Source organism: Choloepus didactylus, chromosome 19, assembly GCF_015220235.1.
Source record: "Choloepus didactylus isolate mChoDid1 chromosome 19, mChoDid1.pri, whole genome shotgun sequence".
Classification (NCBI taxonomy): Eukaryota; Metazoa; Chordata; class Mammalia; order Pilosa; family Megalonychidae; genus Choloepus; species Choloepus didactylus.
Window position 1 is genome coordinate 34,938,747 of NC_051325.1, and position 21,323 is coordinate 34,960,069.

Genomic DNA, 21,323 nt, shown 5'->3' on the forward strand with positions numbered 1-21,323 from the left:
CCAAGCCCATTCTCTCCCATCCTCACTGGCTCATCACTGCAGGTGTCACTCCCTCTTTCCATCCTTCTCCTTTCAGGGCTGCATCTAGAATGAATTGATATCTCTCCATGCAAAACCCAAGCTCCTTTCACCATGATTCCCAGTGGATGGCAGACAGATAAGGATGGCAGACAGACAAGGGTGGCAGGTGCAGATATTTTAATAAGAGGGATTGACAGCAGGTCTGGGTTCCCAGAGGAATTGAGGATGGTGATCACCAGCACTCAAGACGTTTTTGGATGGTGGTTCCTTTCCTCTTTGGCAGATGTGTTTATCTTCACGTAGGACTGGACACAGCAGGGTTGATAGTTTCTGCAGTAGAGGTAGGGCTTTTCATCCTTTTTGCAAGAGACCCTGCAGGTTCCCTTGTTGCCCAAGCATGGTAGAGAGTGATGTCTGCCTGGCAAAAAAATAAAAAATACAAAAAGTGAATCTTCATTCAGCAGTGACATATATCTAATAATAAGGGTCAGAAAGCATAGTAAAAATCTAAAGGGTGATGGTGACTTCCACTTCCAGAAAAATGGAGTAGATGCACTTTTATCTATCTGTCCTGCTAAGTACAGTTTAAAACACTGGGCATTATATATAAAACAAATATAGCAATACTCTGAAAGGTGAGGAGAAGAAAGGAAACCAGCTGGGGACCTCAGGACCTGAGGAATGACACAAGAATGAATTCTCTGGGTTTTTGTTTTTGTTTTTGTTTTTTGTTTGTTTGTTTGTTTGTTTGTTTTTTCCTTCAAATATCCCAGACTAATGCTGGAGAAGCTGACAACCTGGAAACATAATGGGAGCTGACATTTTAGAAAAGGGGGTGGTGGTGCAGGGGAGAAGACTAAGAAAAACTATTCTCTGTAAGCCAGGAGAGGGTCATGACATAGCATTTTAAACAATAACCACTCTGCTCCAGCTAAACACCTTGGAAAACTATGGCCCCACCCACACCCACACCTGCAAAGGCTGAGTGGGGGCCTGTAGACTTCCACCCTCTCCCTGCTGACCCAAGGCCCACCAATCCAGCCCCACCTCCAAAGGTGGTATCAGAGAAACCCAAGTGAGGAGCTGGGACCTTTGTTGCTTTGGTGAGAACTTTAAGTGGCAAATCGTTTGAGAGTTTCTTTTAAAAAACTAAATATACTCTGACCATACTATCCAACACCTGAGCTCTTAGGCATGTATCCCAGAGAAATAAGAGTTTACATCCATGCAAAAACTTGTAGACAAACGTTCATAGCAGATTTATTTGTAAGTGGAAAACTGGAGACAACCAAAGTGTCCCTCAACAGGAGAATGGTTAAACCAACCAGGCTACTTCCATAGCACGGGATTGTACTCAGCAATAAAAAGGAACAAATTATCGATACACACAGCAACGTGGATGCGGCTCAAGAGTATTACGGAGGGAAAAAAGACAATCTCAAAGGGTCACATACTGTATCCACATTTATATAACATTCTTAAAATGACAAATATAATAGGTCTGGAAGACAAATTCTTGGTTTCCAGGGGTAAGGGATAGTGGGAAGTGGGGGAAGGGATTGACGGGAGGAAGATCTTTGTCGTGATGAAATCGTTTTGTATCTTGATCATTTTGGTGGTTACGTAAATGTACACTTGTGATAAAATGGCATGAAACTTTACACACACACACTCACACACACACACACACACATTGTTCCAATGTCAGTTTCCTGATTTTGCTATTGTACTGTAGTTATATAAAACGTAACCACTGAGAGAAACTGGGTGAAGGGTGCCACTGACTGCTCCCCATGCTATCTTTGTAACTTCCTGGGAATCTACAATTATCTCAAAATAAAAGGTTAAAATATGACTAAATGAAATAACCAGAGAGACTATGAAGAGGTTAAAAGCACAGGCACCGAAATCAAGATACCCCAGGTTCAAATCCCAGCTCTTGCTTTACTTGTGTGTAACCATGGGCAAATTTCTTTCTGGCTCTCTGCCACCCTTTTCTCATCTGTATGATGTAGACTGGAAGAGAACCTAACTCCTACGGTTGTTGTGAGAATTCGTGATTAATACATGGAAAGCAATTAGTACCTGGCACATCATAACAACCAAATAAATGTTAACTACTACTGTTTTATTATCACAAGACGATCCCTGCAGAAGGGCCCATCTGTGCTTGGGCTACAACTATGAACACAGTTTGGGAATATCCCCATGGAATTAGGCAGACAGTAATCCCTCAGTGATAGCCAGGGATGTTTTTGGAGGCAGTGCACGCACATATCCAGAGACACGGTTCCTAGTCCATAGTAAATGTTCTATAACTGTTTGTCATTTAGTAGTAGTAAAATTCCCCTTGGGATTGAAGTCTCCAAACCAGGAATGATCCTTTGACTGCAAAGAAAATAAAAATAATGACCATTACCATTTGCTGAGTAGTCAGAAGTCAATGCCTTTATTTCCTTTCCTTGCATGAGGAAACTGAGGCTCAGAGAAAAGCAGTGCTCTGGCAAGATCCCTGTAACTGTAAGAGGCAGGGCCGGGATTCAAACTTCATTCACCATGACTCCACACCCACACTCTCCCCCGGTAGGCCTAGGCTCGGAGAGGTTGGAGTCTCCCTGGATGATGACAGTAGGACCGTGCCCCATGTTGTCTTCAGTGTCAAGCCCAAAGTTCCAAACCTAGCCCTCAAGGGCCTCTCACTCATTCCACAAACGGTTGTCAGCACCCAGTCTTGGTGCAAGGCACACAAGGGTCCCTTATGCTCAAATGGGCTCAATGCAAAGTCTAATGTGCACCCCCACACCCACCATGAAACAAGTTCCTGCACTGAATAAACGGTATCTCCTCTGTTCTCCTTTGATCAGAGAACACATCCTGCCTAAGCAAGGGCCGGGAGAGGTAAGGAGGAAATGTGTCTACCCCTTTGGAGCTTGGGCAAGTATAGAAGATGAATGCCCCATTCATCAGATGTAACCTAGATTCTGGGTGTACAGAGCAGAGGCTTAATTGAGCTTCGGCTGCATTAGCAGGCCTGCTTGTCAGTCCCAGCTTTGGGATCGCAGTGTATCTACAACTGCCATGTAAACCCGCCCCTCCTGGCACCCCCACCCAGGAGAGGCCTGCTCTCCGCCGTCAGTGTCTCCATGTGTCCTCCTCCCTGATCTGTCTGAAAGGGGAGCAAAGAAAGATTCACAAGAGCAAAACCCACACCCTTTATGTCACCATCCCGGAGTTAAGGTCCTTTTCCATCTTCTTTGAGGAGGATGTTTTCATCTAAAAGAAGAGTGAGCAAAAATGTACATTTCCGTTGTTGGGGCAAGCAGACCACACTGCTCGACCCTCTTCCCTCTGGAGAGAGGCTATGACAGCTCCAGAAAGGGGTATCAAAGGTGACCAAACTAACCGCTAAAGATTTTTTCATGGTCCCACATTGCTCTGTGCCACCACACACTGTATCACCCGCATCTGCCTAACATCTCCCTCTATGTTCCCTCGGCCCTCTCACCACAAGTCAGGGAAGACCTGCTTTTTTAACCCCAGTGTTGTCCCGGGCCTACTGTATGAACATAAATCCCTTTTTCTCATTGGGTCTCAGTTTCCCCATCTGTGAAGTGGGGAGGTAGAAAGATTGCCTGGATCCGAGATTCTCACAGTCTGAGGACCATCAGGCATGAAGGAAGTGTGGCAGGGCAATGGGGGGATGGGATCTTGTCTCCCATAGTAGTAATCTGAGGGAATTTTCAAAATTCCACATGCCCAGACTCTACCCCCAGAGATTCTAAAACAGATTAAGTGTCTTCTAAAAACTTCCTGGGGCTCAATGGTGAGCTCCAGAGCCTTTCTTCACCCCAACATCCTTCACTCCCTAGGGCTTTCTCTGGGTCTCAATAAATGTGGTTGAATGAATGAATAGATAATGACTTGTGCATGATGAACTAACGTGCAAATGAATGGATTTGGTGGAGGCCTGAACAGCTGTGAGTGGAGAGATTGATGCCAGGCCCCAAGTATTGGGGGTGGGACCCAGCCCACCTCCCACACTATGAAATGTGTGTGCTTTAAGAGCAAACTCACAGCTGAATAAGAACCAACTTGAGCAGCCTAGGAGCTGCTCTGCTTCCTTCCTAACACAGCCAACCAGAGCCAAATATACCTAATGCAGTGGCTCTCTGATTCCTCTAACTCAGAAAGGTTCCCACCCCTGATTCTTGGAAACTAGCATCAGCCTACCCACACAGCCTTGTGTGCCTCTCCCCCCAAAAATCCACCCATGCTTTCACACATTTATTCATCATTCATCATCTATCCACTCAATCAACTCTCACTGTGTTGCATCTGGGCCCAGCATACAGGTATAAATAAGACATAGCTTCAGCCCCTAGAGATTCCATCAAATATGTGTGTGCTTGGGGGTTTGGTAAGAAGGGAAAATTAGCTCAAATAATTACCCTATAACATGATATATGCCATAATTTCTTAAGAGTGAGTTTATGAAGCCAATTAGAACTCAGTTTGAATCCCTGCTGTATCTTAATGCTGTGTGACTTTGAATAATTACGTCACCTCTGTGATCCTCAGTTTCCTCATCAGTAGAAGAGGGATAATAGGAGGATTGATGTAAGAATGGAATGATTTCATGCCTTTAAACACTAAGCACAGTGCCTGACACATAGCAAGGGCTCTGTCAATGAATAATTATTATAGCTATTATTATTATTACAATCATCAAGAAACAGTGGGACAGAGTTTATGTGGAGGCTTTCATGGGTAGTGGCATCAACTGGGCTTTGAAGGTTGAGAAGGAATTCATCATGGCAATCAACCTGGTAATGGGGACAAGGTAGAGGGGAACCAAGAACAAAAGCAAAGTGGTGGCAGGAGAGGTTGGTGAGAAGATTGAGGTGGCTGAAAAGGACTGTGAGGGGCAGACATGGGAGATGTAGCTGAGACACAAAGTGAAGGACTTGAATGCTCAGAACTCTGCAATGGGGAGCCAAGGAAGGTTTCTAAGCAGGGGAGTGACCTGGTCAAATAAATTTCCTAGAAAGATTCCCTCTGATAGTAGAGAGGAAAGCAGAGAAAACCTGGAGGCAGGGAAGCCAGTGGGGAAGTATTTTAGATGGTTTCACCCAGGGCTTCAGGGTATAAGTAGTTCACACATTTGCAGCCTGAGGGCCCTCAGCTCACCTAGAGGTACCAAGTCCATGAAAGCACAGTTTATGCTGCTTCTGCCTCTGGGGCGGGCTTGAAAATGGGCTGTGGGCTACATCAGGTTCCAAATTCCAGGCCCACCCTTAACATCTGCGGGGCCTGGGGTGAGATCCCAATGCAGGCTCAGATACCACATGTCTGAATATTTTAAGGTTTTAAATCAAGCTAATAAATGGAATAAATAAAATATATTCTACTCTCCTTTATGAAGTATCCCTTAATAATAATCTGAAAGATCAAGTTTGAATTAAAAATTCTTGGATCTCTCAGTTTCATGCACAACTATGACCGCAATGCATGAGGACTGCTGGCCCAGCCCGCGGCCCACCACCCTGCTCACCCACCCATGCCCACCTCCGTCCCACGTAGTGAGGAGCCTCACACTCACAGCCAGAGACACTCCAGTCTGAAGATCCCAGCTCTGCCCACAGCCCCTGCAAACAGCTGCCCCTTGGCACCCCTCCTGCCTGAAGGTGCACCTCCAGGGGATGGGCCTGTGCTGTCTTTGGAAGCAGGAACAACAGTTCTTGGGGCAGGGAATGCCAGGCCTCAGCTTCCAAAAGCATGGTCTAGAAAAGGAGAAGGCAGGGCACAGGCTCCAGGTGGCTACATCCTTGTAGAGTAAGGAATTTGCCCTCTCAAAGAGGTCTGGCCTTCATCCCAGCTCCTGGGGGGTAACTTCTACCTCCTTGGAATTTCCCACGTGATGAGAGTGTCTTTGCTATTCATGGTGGGTCTCCAGACCACACCTGATAGTTTTTGCTCCCGAGATGGCTCAGGGTAGCCAGCCACAAGGTCGTTCCAAGATGGCACCTGGCTTAATGTGTGATCAGAGGGTTGGGGAGGAAAGGAGGACTGGAGATTGAGTCCAATCATGGGGGCCATGGATTCGATCAATCAGGCCTACATTATGAAGCCACAATAAAACTCTGGACCCTGATACTCAAGTGAGCTTCCCTGATTGGTAATAGGCAGGGAGGTGTTATATCCTAACTCCATGGAGAGACGACATGAAACTTCACATTTAGGGACCCTCCCAGTCCCCACCCTGTGTGTCTCTTCTTTTGGTTGGTCCAGATCTTTATCTTTTCGCTATAACAAAACTGTATTCATAATATAGCACTTTCTGGAGTTTTGTGAGTCATTCTAGCAAATTGACAAACCTGAGGGGGTAGTGGGGACTCTTGAATTAGTAGCCAGTTAGTCAAAAGTGAGGGTGGCTCTGGGAAACCCCCACACTTGCGGCTGATGTCTAAAGTGAGGGCAGTCTTGTGCCATCCGCACTGACTCCAGGTAGTTATTGTCAAAATTGCCTTGCAATCCCATCCTCTTGACCTGTTGGCTCCTCACCCATAGGGAAGGAGTCAGCCAGAGGAGGCCCAGAGTAGGACCAGCTAAAGCGAGATCAGAGGAGGGTCTCTCTATCCAGAGTACAAGAGCAGAACTATTGAATTGAGAGCAAATTATCTCCACGGATCAGAGTAAACGCCTTCTATCTGCCATGCACCAGACTTTACAGAGCACCTCCAATCCCTTACCTCACTGAAAAGAACATAGTTCAGGGGTGAACACCTGTATTGGATAAATGAGGCCCAGAGAATAGTAGTGGAGGTAAAGCAGCCCGAGAAGACACCAGGTTCTCTAGTTCCCAGATCTTTCTGGAATGTTCCCCATGGGTTAGTCTTCTCCCAGGCTAAATTGTCAGTTCAAGTGAGATAGGCTTTTATCTCCCTCAGAGTCTAACACAGTTGGAAGACACACAGCATCTGTTCCATTAATGCTTGAACAAATCAATGAAGAATAGAAGCAGCTAACATTTACTGAAGACTTACTATATACTGAGCATTATGCTCTGAATTATCTCATTTCATTCTTTCCATAATCCAGAGATAGATTCTATCATTATTCCAACTTTACAAATGGGGAAGCTGCAGCTCTGAGAGGGTTATTTGCAAGACTCTGCCAGTGGTAAGTGGCAGAGCGGAGGTGAATAAATTAATAAATGAATCCATGAAAGAATGTACAAAATGAATAATGGGAAAATTGATGTATAAATGGGTAAATGCACACATTTTATCCTTTTTAGAACTTAGAAACCTTCTGATTTTTGAGGCTGTGGCCTGTCTAGCAGCAGAAGACATCTCAGCCGACGTCCATAGAAACCCAAGGGGCTCTACGCAGCCCCTGAGTCTACCCCAAGGATGGGCCAACTCTCCTAGCCCAAGGATTCTCCCATGATCTAGGCATCTGCTGTGCCTTTAAATCTTCAGCTTCCCACATGTGCTCCTCAGTCCACTTCTAACCCAATAGCCTCTGCTGGGGCCCTCGGGCTGGTAGCTGAAGAACTATCTATAAGGCTGTAATCATCACCCCTTTGCTGTGGCCAGTTCTGGTGACTTCTCTCTGCCACCCCCTAGCTCCTATCCTGCCATACGCCCTTCCCCAAACCATTTGGAGAATCATAAATTATTATTGACAGACACAAAAAACAGATTTATAAGTTTAATGCAATGTGAGAACTGAGAAACGTGAAGAAAAGTAGTTTCTATCGATGATTTCCATTTTCATTCTAATTTCTGTTACGTATGAGCTTCCAAGGACTGGTTATGATGATCACTTCTCTATCAATTGTTACTGGTTCGATTGTTAAATAACGACTGAGGACACAGCACCGCTTACGACTTCTGCAGCGCGAGATGCTGTCTTCATTATTTTTGCACACCAACCTGCAGTGTCCATTCATCCAACAGTCTTCTTTTAGGCATGGGAACAACCATTTAACAGATGTTAGTATCCCTCGAGCGCAGAAACAAGAGGAGGTGGAAGAAGAAGAGGGAGAGGATAGAGTAAGCAATGCTGGACCCAGTCCCGGGAAAGGAGAGAAGAGACCTTGAGCTGGGAGAGAACTGAGACAGAGTTGCTCACAATTGTTACAATTGGGAACACCAAGATTTTCAGGGGAGCCTTTTTCAGACATACTGTCCTCTTATCTTCCTTTTCCCCAAACCCCTACTCCTAATTTTGGGATCAATTGATGCTAATGAAGTTCCCACCTAATGAGGCTTTGGAATGATGGGAAAAGGACAATGAACACCAGTAATATTGGGGGGAGGGGGAATTAGCTTAAATTCCAACAAACCCAGCTCCTTGTCAATAGCCTGACCCTATCTAACTTAAGCCCAAAAAGCCCCAGCTCCAACCACAACCCAGTCTCCAATCTTCCTTTGGATTTCCTAATCCTAAACCAAACCCCGGTTCAACCTTAATTATAGCTCTCAGCCATACCCAATGTAATGCTCTCTGAAACCCAATTCTAAGCAAACTCAAATGTGATCAAGTCACCAACCCTCAATGCCCAGCAATAGCAGTTCACCAAGCTGAACTCCAAATACCCTGCACCAGCCAGGGCCAACTCTCAGTCTCAGCCCAAGCTCCAGCTTAATCCCCAACACCCATCTCTTCTCAATCCAAAATCCCATCCTGTCTCCAGCCCACCCAAAACCATCAGGGAAACCCAATTCCCCCCTTCTAACTCATCCTAATCCGTCTTCCCTCTATGACTCCAATCCCAAATTCTTTCTCCCCCATCACAACTCAACCCCAGCAATATAAACTCCCAGAGCCCCCAAGTCCCCAACCTTCACCCAGTCCTCCATCCCTAAACCCTCTTCCAAGATCCTATCAGAATGCCCTCCTTGCTCTCAAGCACCAAATGATGCAAACATCTATCATTCCATCACCTTGCCAGAAAGGAATCAGGGAAAGGTGTTCACACAGGAATCTGGGAAAACTTCCCAAAGCTGTGTGAAAAGAGGAAAGGCTTCAGATGCTACCTACAATGTGGGGGGAGAAGTTGGGAGGAGCCCATGACCAGGATCCCAGCCCCTTGAAAGAGGTTCAAGTTACCTGGTGCCACTGGTTCCATGACCAGAAGGATGGCAAGAAACAGGAAAAGAAGCTTCATGGCTGGCAGGTCCTGGGAGGAGGAGGTGGCTGTGCTGCCGGGGATAGGAAGAGTTCTCTGCAGCAGAGATGAGCCTTTCTTTTATTGGCAGAGCCGTGGGCAGTGTATTATAGCAGGATGGGATTTATATGAGGTCATCCAGGCCAAAGGACAGTGTGTAGCAGATGTCTCAGCAAAGGATAGGAGTGTGGGAAACTGGCCAGCACCCATGCCAAAAGTGGCTTTCCCTCCTGGTAAGAAGATAGGCAAATTAAAGTCATTTGGCCCTTTGAGACCCACAAAGGAATTAATTGATTAATACATAAATACATATCAAGAAACATTTAATTTTTTAAAAATACTTATCCTCAGTTTTCTAACGGAAGTATACACATATCTATGTCTTTCTGAACCTTAAACTTGTCCATCTTGTTTCTGTTTCTGAGCGTTACCCCTTGTTATTTGTTCTCCCTGTAAAGATCTTTGTTCAGACCTTCCTGTGGTGGGCTTCTCATTATCAGTTGGCCTTATCTCAGATGTCGCCATCCTGAAGAGATTTTTCCCTGGCTACTCTAGATAACTCCACCCCTAGGGACTCTATCATAATAATTTGTTTTCTGATCTTCATAGATTTAGCTTTCTTTTTAAAATTTTTTACATGTTTAATCTTGGTCTCTCCCACTAGACTGTCAGAAACTTGGCTATAGCCCCAGTGCCTACATCACCTAGTGAATTCATTAGGATATTAACTCAGCTGTTTTAACAGATATTCCCCCAAGTAATGATGATTTCAAAAGACAGACATTGGTTCTCTCATAGAAAGTCTGGGTAAGCAATTAAATGTAGCAGCTTGATAATCACCAGGGAATAAGTTTCCTTCTGTCTTGAAGCTCTGCCATCCTCAACAGGCAGCTTCATTTGATAATCCAAGGGGGCTGCTCCAGCTCCTACCATCAAGTCCCCATTCCAGCCATCAGGAAGTATATGGAAGGAGGAAATAAAGTACATACCTTTCTCTTTAAGGACACCACTCAGAAGTTGCACACACCATTTTATTCCATTGGCCAAAGCTCATTCAGATGGCCATGTCTCAATGCAAGTTCAGCTGGAAATATTTCTTTGTTTTGGGCAACTATGCCCAGCCAAAGTTCAGGGGTTGTCTTTCTAAGAAGGGGAGGCTAGATACTATAGAAGAGCTAGCAATCTCTGACATACCTGGCACATTGCAGGTACTTAATAAATATTCATAGACTGAATACATAACTTAAACATTGAGTAAAGCTATGAGACACGATCTCGTGGGAAGGCAAACCAAGTCCTTCTAAAACATAGGGAGGGCAAGATCCTTCAGGGCTGTGCCCCTCTAGCCAAGCTTCTGAAGAAGCTGGATAAGGGCTAGGCCTCAGACAGAACTTAAACAAGACGATAAGAAGGGAGAGAAAGAAAGTAGAGAACTCACATTTATTAAACACCTTCTACATACTAGCCTCAGAGAATGAGTTTGGGGTTCACAAAGATTTGAATTTGAATATTGGCCCTGCCACTAGCTACTGGCTGACCTTAAGTAATTTAAACTTTCTGAGCCTCCAACGATAAAATATGAATCATAAACTGTACTTAATTTACTTTAATAAAGTACCTGACACAAAGTCATTGAATATTAACTATTATTATTGTTGTTTGTCATTATCATTGTTATTGTCACAATCACATTTGTCATTATTATTTTTCTCAGAATATTGGGAAGTAGAAAGTATAAGGCTCCATTCACATACAACAAAATTGAGACTTGGGCAGGTGAAATGAAACTGCCCAAGGGCTTTCTCGGTGGAGAGAAGAGTGAACAACAGAAAGTAAATTACTACAGAGGGAAGTCAGGAGAATGGTCTCCAAATAGCCGTGGCTGTGATTGTCTGTGGCAGAAGGGGTGGCTCAGAGGGAATCGAGGCAGACACCAGATCAAGTGGGTCCTTGAATGCCAGGGATGGGACTTTGGAATCCATCCTGTAAGCAATGGGGAAGAGTAAGGCCTTTTAGAGGGGACAGTGGGGACATGGTCCTATTGCTTTACGTGGAGGATCACTCTGGCAATCCATGTTGAAGATAAATTGCCAGGACAGAGACAAAAAGAGAGGGAGGATTAGTAAGAAGGCTGTTTTAAAACCCCAGGAGAAATGATAAGGACTGTCTTGCAGTTGAGAGCATGGTAGCAGAAAGGGTGTGAGAGAAGAAAAACCTCACTGAAGCCTGGAATTCTCAGAGAAGACTCTCCCCCCAAGCTGTGGAAGTAGCTGTGGTCCCAGCTAATGAGCACTGACCCTCTGCTAGGTTCAGTGACAGGTACTTCACATGAATTGTCTCATTTCATCTCACAGCAACCATACAGAGTTGTCTCCCTGTTGCACTGGTGAGAAAACCAAAGTTCAGAATAAACATTTTGCCATATGACAAAATAGGGAATCCAGGGTTTGGGCCCAGGTCTGGCTCCCAAACACGGTGCTCCTAACCCCCACTCTGTCTCCTATCATTTCTTCAGGCTCGGGATAGCAGGGGACCCAGCTAAGGGAGGAGGCCAGTTGGAAGGAAGCCCCTAGTTATTATTGCCCAGGGGAATTTGAGGAATCTCTGCAGAAAGAAGATGGGGGGAGATGAGAGAAGTACTTACTTGTGGCCTTAATTTTTTTATAACAGCTTTATTGAAGTATAATTGACATACCATAAAATTAATTCATTGTGTACAATGCAATGATTTTTATTCACTTTACAGTGTTGTACAACCATCACCACAATCCAATTCTAGAACATTCTATCACCTCTGAAAGATCCCTCCTGTCCATTTGTAGTCACTGCCCATTCCCACCCAGTCATGATGGAACTAATATTTATGATAACATCGATTATATATTGATTATCCTCTGTGGTTAATCCTCACAGGGGTACATGTGAAAAAGGAGGAAACCGTGGCTCACAGACACGAGATGATTGACCCCAGCGTCACCGAGGGGACAGGAACCAGAGTCAGGATTGATTCCACGTCCTCTCTCCAAAGTGCCCAAACCACAGAGAAGGTTACTGGGGAAATATGTTTTTAGAGATGTGGGATATGTAAGCATAGTTTATGCTGAGGCGAAACACATAATAGAATCAGAGATATTGAAAATACAAAAGATAGAGAATTGTTGATGGAGAAACATGCAAGGAAAGAAGAAGGGGATGGAGTCAAAGAATTAAATGGAAACCCTGGATTTCAACAGAGGGAGCTCCTTTCTTTTGAGAAGGAAGGGGAGGGGTATAGAATGACTTACAGCATAGTCCTTAAAACCTCAAACTTTCATGTCAACCAGACCTGAATTTGAATCCTGCCCCTGCTGCTTGCTATCCTGGTGACTGCTATAGATATTTTTCTGGGTTTTTGCTTGTTTGTTTGTTTGTGGTTTTGTTTTGGTTTTTTTGTTTGTTTGTTTGTTGGCTTGGTTTGGTTTTTTGTCTGTCTACCATCTGTATCCATCTTCCCTTTGTGGGGAAATCAGCCACCATGTGAGTCTTGGGGATGGGGCAGTACTGCCTGCCTCCATAAAACTGAAAAAGGTCAAGTGGTTGTTTTCCTGCCTCCCTTGCATCTGGGATGTGAGCATGTGGCCCAGGCGCGGCCGAAAGGATTCCCCCATCCTCTTCTTTGAATCCAGCTCCCCTAATTCCAGGGTGAGGGGCCCACAGTGACATCTAGGGCCCAGGGGCAATAGGGAAGCAGGGCAAGTGGTGGTGGATTTCAGGGTCCAGCACCCGTGATGGAGGAGGACCAAGTAATGGGGTTCATTTTAGTAACAATTTATTTGTTTTGAGGTGAGGGAGAAGAGAATGGGAACCTTGAGTGGGTCTGGCCTCTACTGCCTCAAGGAACGTGAAGATAATTTCCCCCTGCTGGGAGGGAGGAAGAAGGTGGTGGGATCAGAGCTTAGAGAAAGTGGGCAGAGTCTAGAGAAGACACTGTAGCAGGTGGAAAAGAGCCACTGGCCAGGGAGCAGCAAGGCTGAAACCCACGGGCAGGGCTGGGTCATACAACAAGTAAACTGAGCACATGCTCGAAGCACCAGCAAGGCCAGGGCCAAAAACAGGGTCAGAACAATTTTCCTTTCAGCATATGGGAATGGTTTGGATCATTTCATGGGAGTAAAAATATATCTTAGAATTGCTTTATTTTGAACTCCACTTGGGCAGCACTGTAAATTTCTTGGTGTTTAAGGTCACAAAAGGTGTTCGTGTGTACCTGGTGTGCAGTGGAGTTGATAATGTTGTGGGAGTTTGAGGGGCACTATGCAATGGCATGATGGAGATACCAGGTATTTGGTTTGGGTCCGGGGCAACTTACCATGTGTCCAGAACACAGCATCACAAGAGACACCATAGCAGAATGGTTACAAGCCTGTATTCTGCCGTCAGTCTATCCTAGCTGTGTTACCTTGGGAAAGTTATTTAACTACTCTGAACCTCAATTGCCTCAGTGCTAAAATGGGAATAATAATAGCACTTACTTCATAGGTTTGTTGTGAGAATCAAATGAAAGAAGGTATATGGTGCACTTAGAACCATACCTGACACCTAGCGACTGTAATACAAGTGCATGCTTTTAATATTTTACTAGACTAAAAGTTCCCAACCTGGAGATTCTAGGCCCTTCCAACCTGGATATTCCCACCTCTTCTTGACTACAGCTCTTTTCAATATTCCATAAGTCTCCTCATGAATCCTTGTATATGCAGACTGCCTGGGAAGTGCTGTGATGACTCAGAGAAATGGCCTTGACTGAGATAAGGAGAAATTAAAGAAGATGGTTTGATTGCTATGCAGCATTTATGTTTGGATGTCTGGGTTTATATTGTATTTCATTTATAGGTACTTGTGTGTATGCATGTAAATATGTGCTCATGTGTATATGCTCATATTATGTATAGTTTGTATGTATATTATTTGCATGTGTTTTGCATAGGTGAGTGTGTGAGTGTATATGTATAAGCATGTTTATACTTGCATGCAGTTTGTGCACAGAATCATAATTGTGTGTGTGTTTACGTATGCTTTGAGCATATATGTGCTTATATATCTGTTCTCAGATCATTAAATGCAATGGCCTAGAGATCTGTTCAGTGCAGTTCCTTTGTTCCCCTCAATTTCCTACATTCTATGATTCTGGAACCTGACAGTTTATGGTGATTCTTCCGTTAAGCTAGGAGGTCTGCGCCAAGGCTCAGGGAAGGGGCTGAAAGGGCAAGTGGGGAGTAGAGGCTGCCCTCATAGCCAAAAAGCAGAAGGCACAGGGGAAAAGAGGCCAGAAAGTAATGAGGTGAGCCCTGGGCCCCTGGTTACTGCTTGGGACCCGCCAAGATCAGAACAGACTGTAGCCTCAGCCTTTGTAATGCTCCCACGCAGGTACAGTCTGGCCAAGCAAGTTCTCTGAGACCAGGCCCTCCCACCCCCTCAAATCCGTGCAGTTGCCTTTTCAAGTTCTTGAAGGGCCACCCACTCCCCGCAGCCTGCATCCCACGCAGGCCAGGTCTCTTCATCTCATTTATGCCTCCCACTAACATATGAGGTTAATAATATCATCAGAAGGTAAAAGAAATAAGAACCATAAAATCAGGGTCTTTTATAGACCCCTTTCAGTTATATTCATTCTGTCATTTCCTCACTTTCCCAGTGAGGTTGGCAAAGTGTCCAGGTAAGGGCCTGGGGCTCAGAGAAAGATAATCTGAGTGCCAAGTTGCATAAAAGCGTGGTCGGGCTATTATAGAGGGTCTGGATTCTAGAGAAATCCTCTAATCAGCAAATCCCCAACCGTGTCTTGTTTCAAGCAGTGTTCCATGAAAGAACTAGATGCTGGTGATAGTTTTTCATATAAAATTCATTAAAATATTAATAGTTGTATGCCGGTTTTAAAAGCTCCATCACACTCAAGTCTCAGGAAATGCAGTATTTCTTTATTTTTATAATCCAGCTCCAAGATGTCATTTGCCAAAGATGGTAAAATGGGCAATGTGAGATGAGATCGGGGTTTCCTGCCCTCCTCTCCTTGATCCATATCCCTAGCAATGAGGAAGGACTTGGTCCTTATTCCATGATGATTGTCTTCATTTTTCTTGCTTCTCATGCTCAGGATATGCTGATAACACCCTGTCTGCTGCTGCTCATTGAGCAATTCTGGGCAGCTGATGCCCTGCATCGTGGCTCTCTCCACCAACCACAGGCCAGCCACAGAGGTCCATGGCCAGAGTGGCTACTTCCATAGTGTTTGCCTTCCACACAGACATCCCCATTCAAAATCTCTCCAAACCTGGGGTGCTTGAAACCAAGCCTCCTCTCCTCTCCCAATTGCAGGGAATTCAACACCCCCAAATGCTGGGCCTTTTCTCTCTCTTGCCCTTGAAGCAGAACCTTCATCCTACTCCTTCTGAGAAAATCTGATCAAATTGCCCTCCTTGTGCCTACACCTTCCTCTCTCACTAAGTTCAGGGGCAATAAGAGGTTTTCTTCAGATCAGCTCCTGAAACACACACACACACACACACACACACACACACACACACACGTTTTCCATTCCTCCTCATGGAAAAGGGAGGCCAGGATGCAGAACACAAAGTCCTGGCTTCCTTTCCAAGAACAGGGAAGAAAAAAAATCTTTTCAACTTATGCCTGCTCGAATAAAATAGAAAAAAAATCAGGTAATGGTTACATTAAATTTTTAGTGCATTACTCTGCCACAGTGTTTGCTTAAAATATACAAATACATATATATAGTTTATTTCAATAATACACAAATGCATATATATAGTTTACCTCAGTAATACACAATTATCTTGCTTTGAAGGCAAGGCATGCCACCCTCAAGAACTCCAGAGAGTGAGAGAAGACTTCGCTTGACACATGAATGCACGCCTTTCTATCTGCTCGTTAAGAATGGAAGCATTGACCACTCACCATCCTAGCGATGGGTGACGACACTTACCCATCCTTGTTAAGTGCCTTGCTTTATAATTTCAATCTATATTTCAGTATGTTTCCATGATTATTGACTATCAAACATTTATACCCATCCAATGTGAATCTTTGCCTGAAAGAAGGAATTTTCTTGAGGGACCATTTTTGTGTCTATTTTAAGCCAAACATGTATCTCATTAAGTCAGTCAATTTCTCAACTAATATTGGATGAATACCCACTTGGTGCCAGATTCCGTTCTGGGAACAGAAAATAAACCAGCCGTGTTCTGTGTCTTCATGGAGATCACAGCCTATCATGAAAGACAGATAAGCGGAGGTGTGGTGAGCGCTGCCAAAGAGAAGTTCAGGATGCAATTGGCAGGGCTGGAACTAAGGGGAGAGGGAGCACTTCTTTATATGTTACACCCCAGGTGATTTTAATCCCAGCCCCGGTGACTGGAAAGGTCAAAGGTAAAGGAAAAACATTCCAGGTGCAGGGAAAATCTTTGGGAGATTTCCCTCATAGTGTCATTTGCTGCATCTTTGGACACGTGGCCTCAGGGACCTTTCCTATCTAGGAGTAATTCTCCATTCTTTGGGTCTTGGTGAAAAGGAGGGCTGACCCTCTACTACAGAGACAACTAAAGATAAATATTCTCTTGCTCCACCTTGGCAGATAGCAAACAGGTTCATGACCCAGTCTCAGCCAGTTGGATGTTCCCACAAAGGACTTTGATCTTAAAGGAATAAATCCAAACCACAGAGACAGTGGAGAAAATACTCATCTGACAGGAGCAGCAATGGAAAGGTTCCAGGTGTGATGCTGGTGTCCTGTGCCAGGGTGGCGGTGCTGGTGGCGGGGTACTGGCAGGTTAGCTCTGTCACCCAGCGCCCTTGGTTCTTCCAAGCCCAGTTGTCCAGACTTCCAGTCAATTTTGTGAGCTACATGTTATCCTTCCAAGAAATACTCTTTCTGTGTAAGTTGGTCGCTGAAGAACTCTAACTATTACAACCAAAAAATGAATGTGTGGTTCATCGTCAAATGTGTTTTGGAAATGTTGCTATATTCAACAAGGAGCCCTTATGAGATTGGGTGCCAGAATGTGAGACAATCTCACCTGAGAGGGAGATTAAAGGAACAGCTGCAAATTCCAGGAGAGGAGAAATGGAGTAAGAGAAAAAAGTCAGGAAGATACTAATGAGGGATGAAGGATTGAGCTGAGACAGCAGCCCTGAAAAAAGTGAGGAAAAGTGGAGTTTCCACAAAGATATTGCGAAGAAAGAATCAAGGTGCTTTCATGGCTTGCTAGGTATGAAAAGTGAAGAGGAGAGCATCCAAAGTTTTGAGTTTCAGACAATAGTGAAGCATGAGAAAGTGGTGCTCTTGAGATTTGTATATTCAAATAAGTAGCAAAAATATATCGAGTTCCTACTGTGTTACCAGGAGCCAAGGATGAAATGGTGATTGAAACAGACAAGAGCCCTGCTCTCATGAAATCCAAATTCTCTGGAGCAGACAAACAAGAAACAAATAAATGGAAAAAATAATTACTGATTTTTGAGAAGTGTAAGAAAGAAATCAGCAGAGTGATATGAAAGCCCTAATTAGATACAATAATCAAGGATGACATTTAAATTAAGGCCTCGAGGTTGGGACAAAAACAACCCTGCAAAAAGCAAGGGAAGAGCCTGCTTAGGCCGAGGGAACGCCATGTGGCAAGTCCCCCAGGCAGGAAAGAGCTTTTTGAGATCAAGGAACAGAAAAGAAGCCAGGATGACCTGAAAATAATGAGGAAGGAGGAAGTTGGAGAGATCAGCAAGGTCAAGTCTCGCAGGGCCTCACTGGCCATGGTAAGGAGTCCGGATTTTATTCTTAGTGCAACAGGAAGCCATTGTATTGTGTTAAACAGAGCAGTGACTGAATATAATTTTCCTTTGGGTTGCTATGTGGAAAATTATTTAGAGGATGTAAACAGGAAACCAGTTAGGAGACTATTATAGAAGTTTATATGAGAGATGACAGTGACTTAAACTAGATGGGAAGAAGTCAGTGATTTTGAGATATACAGTGAAGGCAGAGCTGCAGGATTTGCTGATAGATCGAATGGACAGGAGAAGCAAAGTGAGGAAATCAAGGATGACTTCCAGGTTTGCAGCAACTGGGTGCACGGTGCTACCTCTTACGGAGAAGTGAAAGAACACTGTAGTACCACAGCTTGGTGAGGTGAGGTGAGGTGAATAACTAGATGCAACTGCCATACAGAAGTAAGGTACAGCCAAGAATGATTTAATACAACAGTGGTATCCAATGATGTTGAGACTCAAGGTTTAAAGGTAGGTGTCAGGCTGTAATAGTTGATTTCTGGCTTCCAGCTGTATCTGAAGATGCAATATTGAAGGGTACATACTTGGGTTGCACACAGCACTTAGTCACAGCTTTGCATAATATATGGAATACTTCATTGTCTTTACATGTTTCTCTGCATCTGCCTGACTTAGCCCAACATTTCTTGTCTGAAAGCAAAAGGGAAGGGGGAGAAGGGTAAGTTTTGAAATAAAGCAGAGGGTTAGGAAAGGGAGAGGCCAAAGCCCAGTAGAGAAGAGAGTGGTTAGGGAAATAAGAAGGTTTGTGGGTGAATAAGCCCCCATAAAGTATCCCCCAAGTTTAAGGGAGATTATAGGCCACTATCCTTGCTCTCTCTCCTTGTTCTCTCAATCATAATCCCCAAAGTCCTCCTCACTCATCTTTTGGGAGGATCCCCTTCTCTGGCCATCTCCCTTGATGGAGGCAAGAGAAAACCCAGTCTCTCCAACATTTTATCTCCCCCATATTATAAGTTACCCACGTTTCCAGTATCAATTAGCCACCTTTTACCTTGGCTCTTCAGTACCCCCTCTTACCCTCTCTGCTATCAATGAAAGGAGATAGGAATCTGAAATACAGCTATCTGGACATCTGCAAATCTTCAAGGGTATCAATAAAACTCCCAAGAAGACACACTCCTTCTCCACAATACCCTGGGATCTTTCTCTGCTCTTAACCAGGCAAGGGAATTAGGAATAGCTACTCTTGGGAACCTACAACTTAAGGTAGCCCAGATCTTAATTTGGGGTTGCATGAGAGAGAGGAATCAGAAATTTAGGAACCAGTTGGGGGCAACAGTGGATCAAAATTCAAATCCCCCAAGAAATGTTTTTGGCAAACCTCCTGTGCCCAAATCTCCCTCCTCCATACCACACTGACCCCCGAACCTGGGTCATCAAATTCAACTTCTCTAGTGCTGACCAGAAAGAGAAGATGGGAGGTAATCAAGTAATGGGCCCTAGAGGGATCACCTGGTGCCAGGGAACTCCCCACTGGCTAGAGAGATCATCCAAATGCCTCCATGGAGACTAACAGGCCATTCTTCCAGCCCAAGCTGTCAGAGACCCCAAAGTTCCCTGAACATTCGTCAGGTTCCCTGACCCACTTCCCCTTGGGAGAGATCTTGGTTACCTGGAGTGACCTGGGCCAAGAGTAGGGAAACAGTCCAAACCAGCAGAAGGAGCTTCATGAATAATGGTGCTCAGGGATAGGAGGCTTCTGGGCTGGCAAGACAGGTAGTGGTCTCCATCCTGGGCAGGCCGGAGTCTCGTATTTATTGCCCCAAGAAGCATGGCAGAGCCAAGATCAGTGAACCAGAAAGGGAACAGTCATTTGAGGTGAGACAGGCAGGCAAGTATTCAACCACAATGGCTGAACGGCTGGCAGACACACCATCCTCTCCTGTACTTGTGCAGGAGGCTGGAGAAGGGGAAATGGAGGTAAACACAGAGGAGACACACCTTGCGTTTGAAGGGTTTTATAATACAACAGGGGAGCCAAGAGGGGCAGAAATGTCTTATTATTAATTCATTTCTGGTTAATGATGTAAAAGGGACACCAAGTAAGACAGAAAAAGAATGATATTTATTCCCTGGGTTCTTCCCAGCAACCAGGAAATAAGCCACCCTTAGGATATCCTACATGTTGGTGGTTCTTTGCAAAGGTATCAAAGGAAGGGTAGTTCTTTGTAAGGATATTTTGATAGCCCCATGGCCATCACCTCTGGAAACTAGAATGTCAGCATTCACTGGATGGGACAAGCAGGAAAGCTATAGCCCTTACTTTTAATGAGGCATGTGTGCTGGTTTGTATATATTATGTCCCCCAGAAAAAGCCATATTCTTTAATGCAGTCTTGTCGGGGCAGACATATTAGTGTTGATTAGATTGGGATTCTTTGATTGAGTGTTTCCATGGATATGTGACTCAGTCAGCTGTGAGTGAAATGTTTGATTGGATAATTTCCATGGAGGTGTTACCCCGCCCATTCATGGTGGGTGTTAATTGGATCACTGGAGTCACATAAAGGAATTCACAGGCAGAAGGACCTCAGAGCAACTGAGAGTGACATTTTGAAGAGCAGCTGCAGCTAAGAGAGGACAAAACACTCCAAGAACAACACTTTGGAGAAAGCCTTTTTGAAACACAACCTGGGAGCAAGCAGATGCCAGCCACATGCCTTCCTAGCTAACAGAGGTTTTCCAGATGCCAATGGCCTTTCTGCAGCGAAGGTACCCATTGTTGGTGCCTTACCTTGAACACTTTATGGCCTTAAGAATGTAACTTTGTAACCAAATAAACCCCCTTTTATAAAAGCCAACCCATTTCTGGTGTTTTGCAAAAGAGCAGCAAAACTGGAACAGCATGTTTATAGTAACAAGGAGAATTCATCCCAGACAGACAAAGAAAAAGCCATTTCATACTATTGTGGCATCTCTTATAAAGTTTGGTAGACTGCATTGTTGACCCAATTCTTCACCCCTTCTTGAATCCACACATTTGCCAAAGCTTTACTCTAGGAAGAATGTACTTCCCTGTCCCTTCAGTTTGGTCTTGGCCATGTGACTTGCTTTGGCTAATAATACATGGGCAGAAGTGACGGTGTGCCATGTCTGAGTCCAGGCCTTAAGAGATGATGCATGCTTTCACTTGACCTTTGCTGCCTCTGCCATCACCATAAGAAGAGCGTGCCCCAGCTAGCCAACTGGTCCCGAGAGGATGAGCGATACATGGAGCAGTCGCCCCAGATGACCCCCAGACACCATCCACTGCAACCTCAATCTGAGAAATCTAGCCAAGCCCAATCCAGATC

The 21,323-nt window shown here is 44.7% G+C and overlaps 2 protein-coding genes across 2 annotated transcripts; both read right to left on the minus strand.

Annotated features, from left to right (window-relative positions):
- Nucleotides 1-213: 213 nt before the first annotated feature.
- LOC119516163 (beta-defensin 119-like) lies at nt 214-9,196 on the minus strand. Its single transcript, XM_037812392.1, has 2 exons — nt 9,139-9,196; nt 214-439 (listed from the first exon to the last, which is right to left on the minus strand). The coding sequence occupies exons 1-2, from the start codon at nt 9,194-9,196 to the stop codon at nt 264-266; spliced, it is 234 nt and encodes a 77-aa protein (XP_037668320.1). The 3' UTR covers nt 214-263.
- Nucleotides 9,197-18,488: 9,292 nt separating this feature from the next.
- DEFB121 (defensin beta 121) lies at nt 18,489-19,701 on the minus strand. Its single transcript, XM_037811142.1, has 2 exons — nt 19,644-19,701; nt 18,489-18,661 (listed from the first exon to the last, which is right to left on the minus strand). Exons 1-2 carry the CDS (start codon nt 19,699-19,701, stop codon nt 18,489-18,491), a joined length of 231 nt encoding a protein of 76 aa, XP_037667070.1.
- Between the last annotated feature and the right edge of the window lie 1,622 nt (nt 19,702-21,323).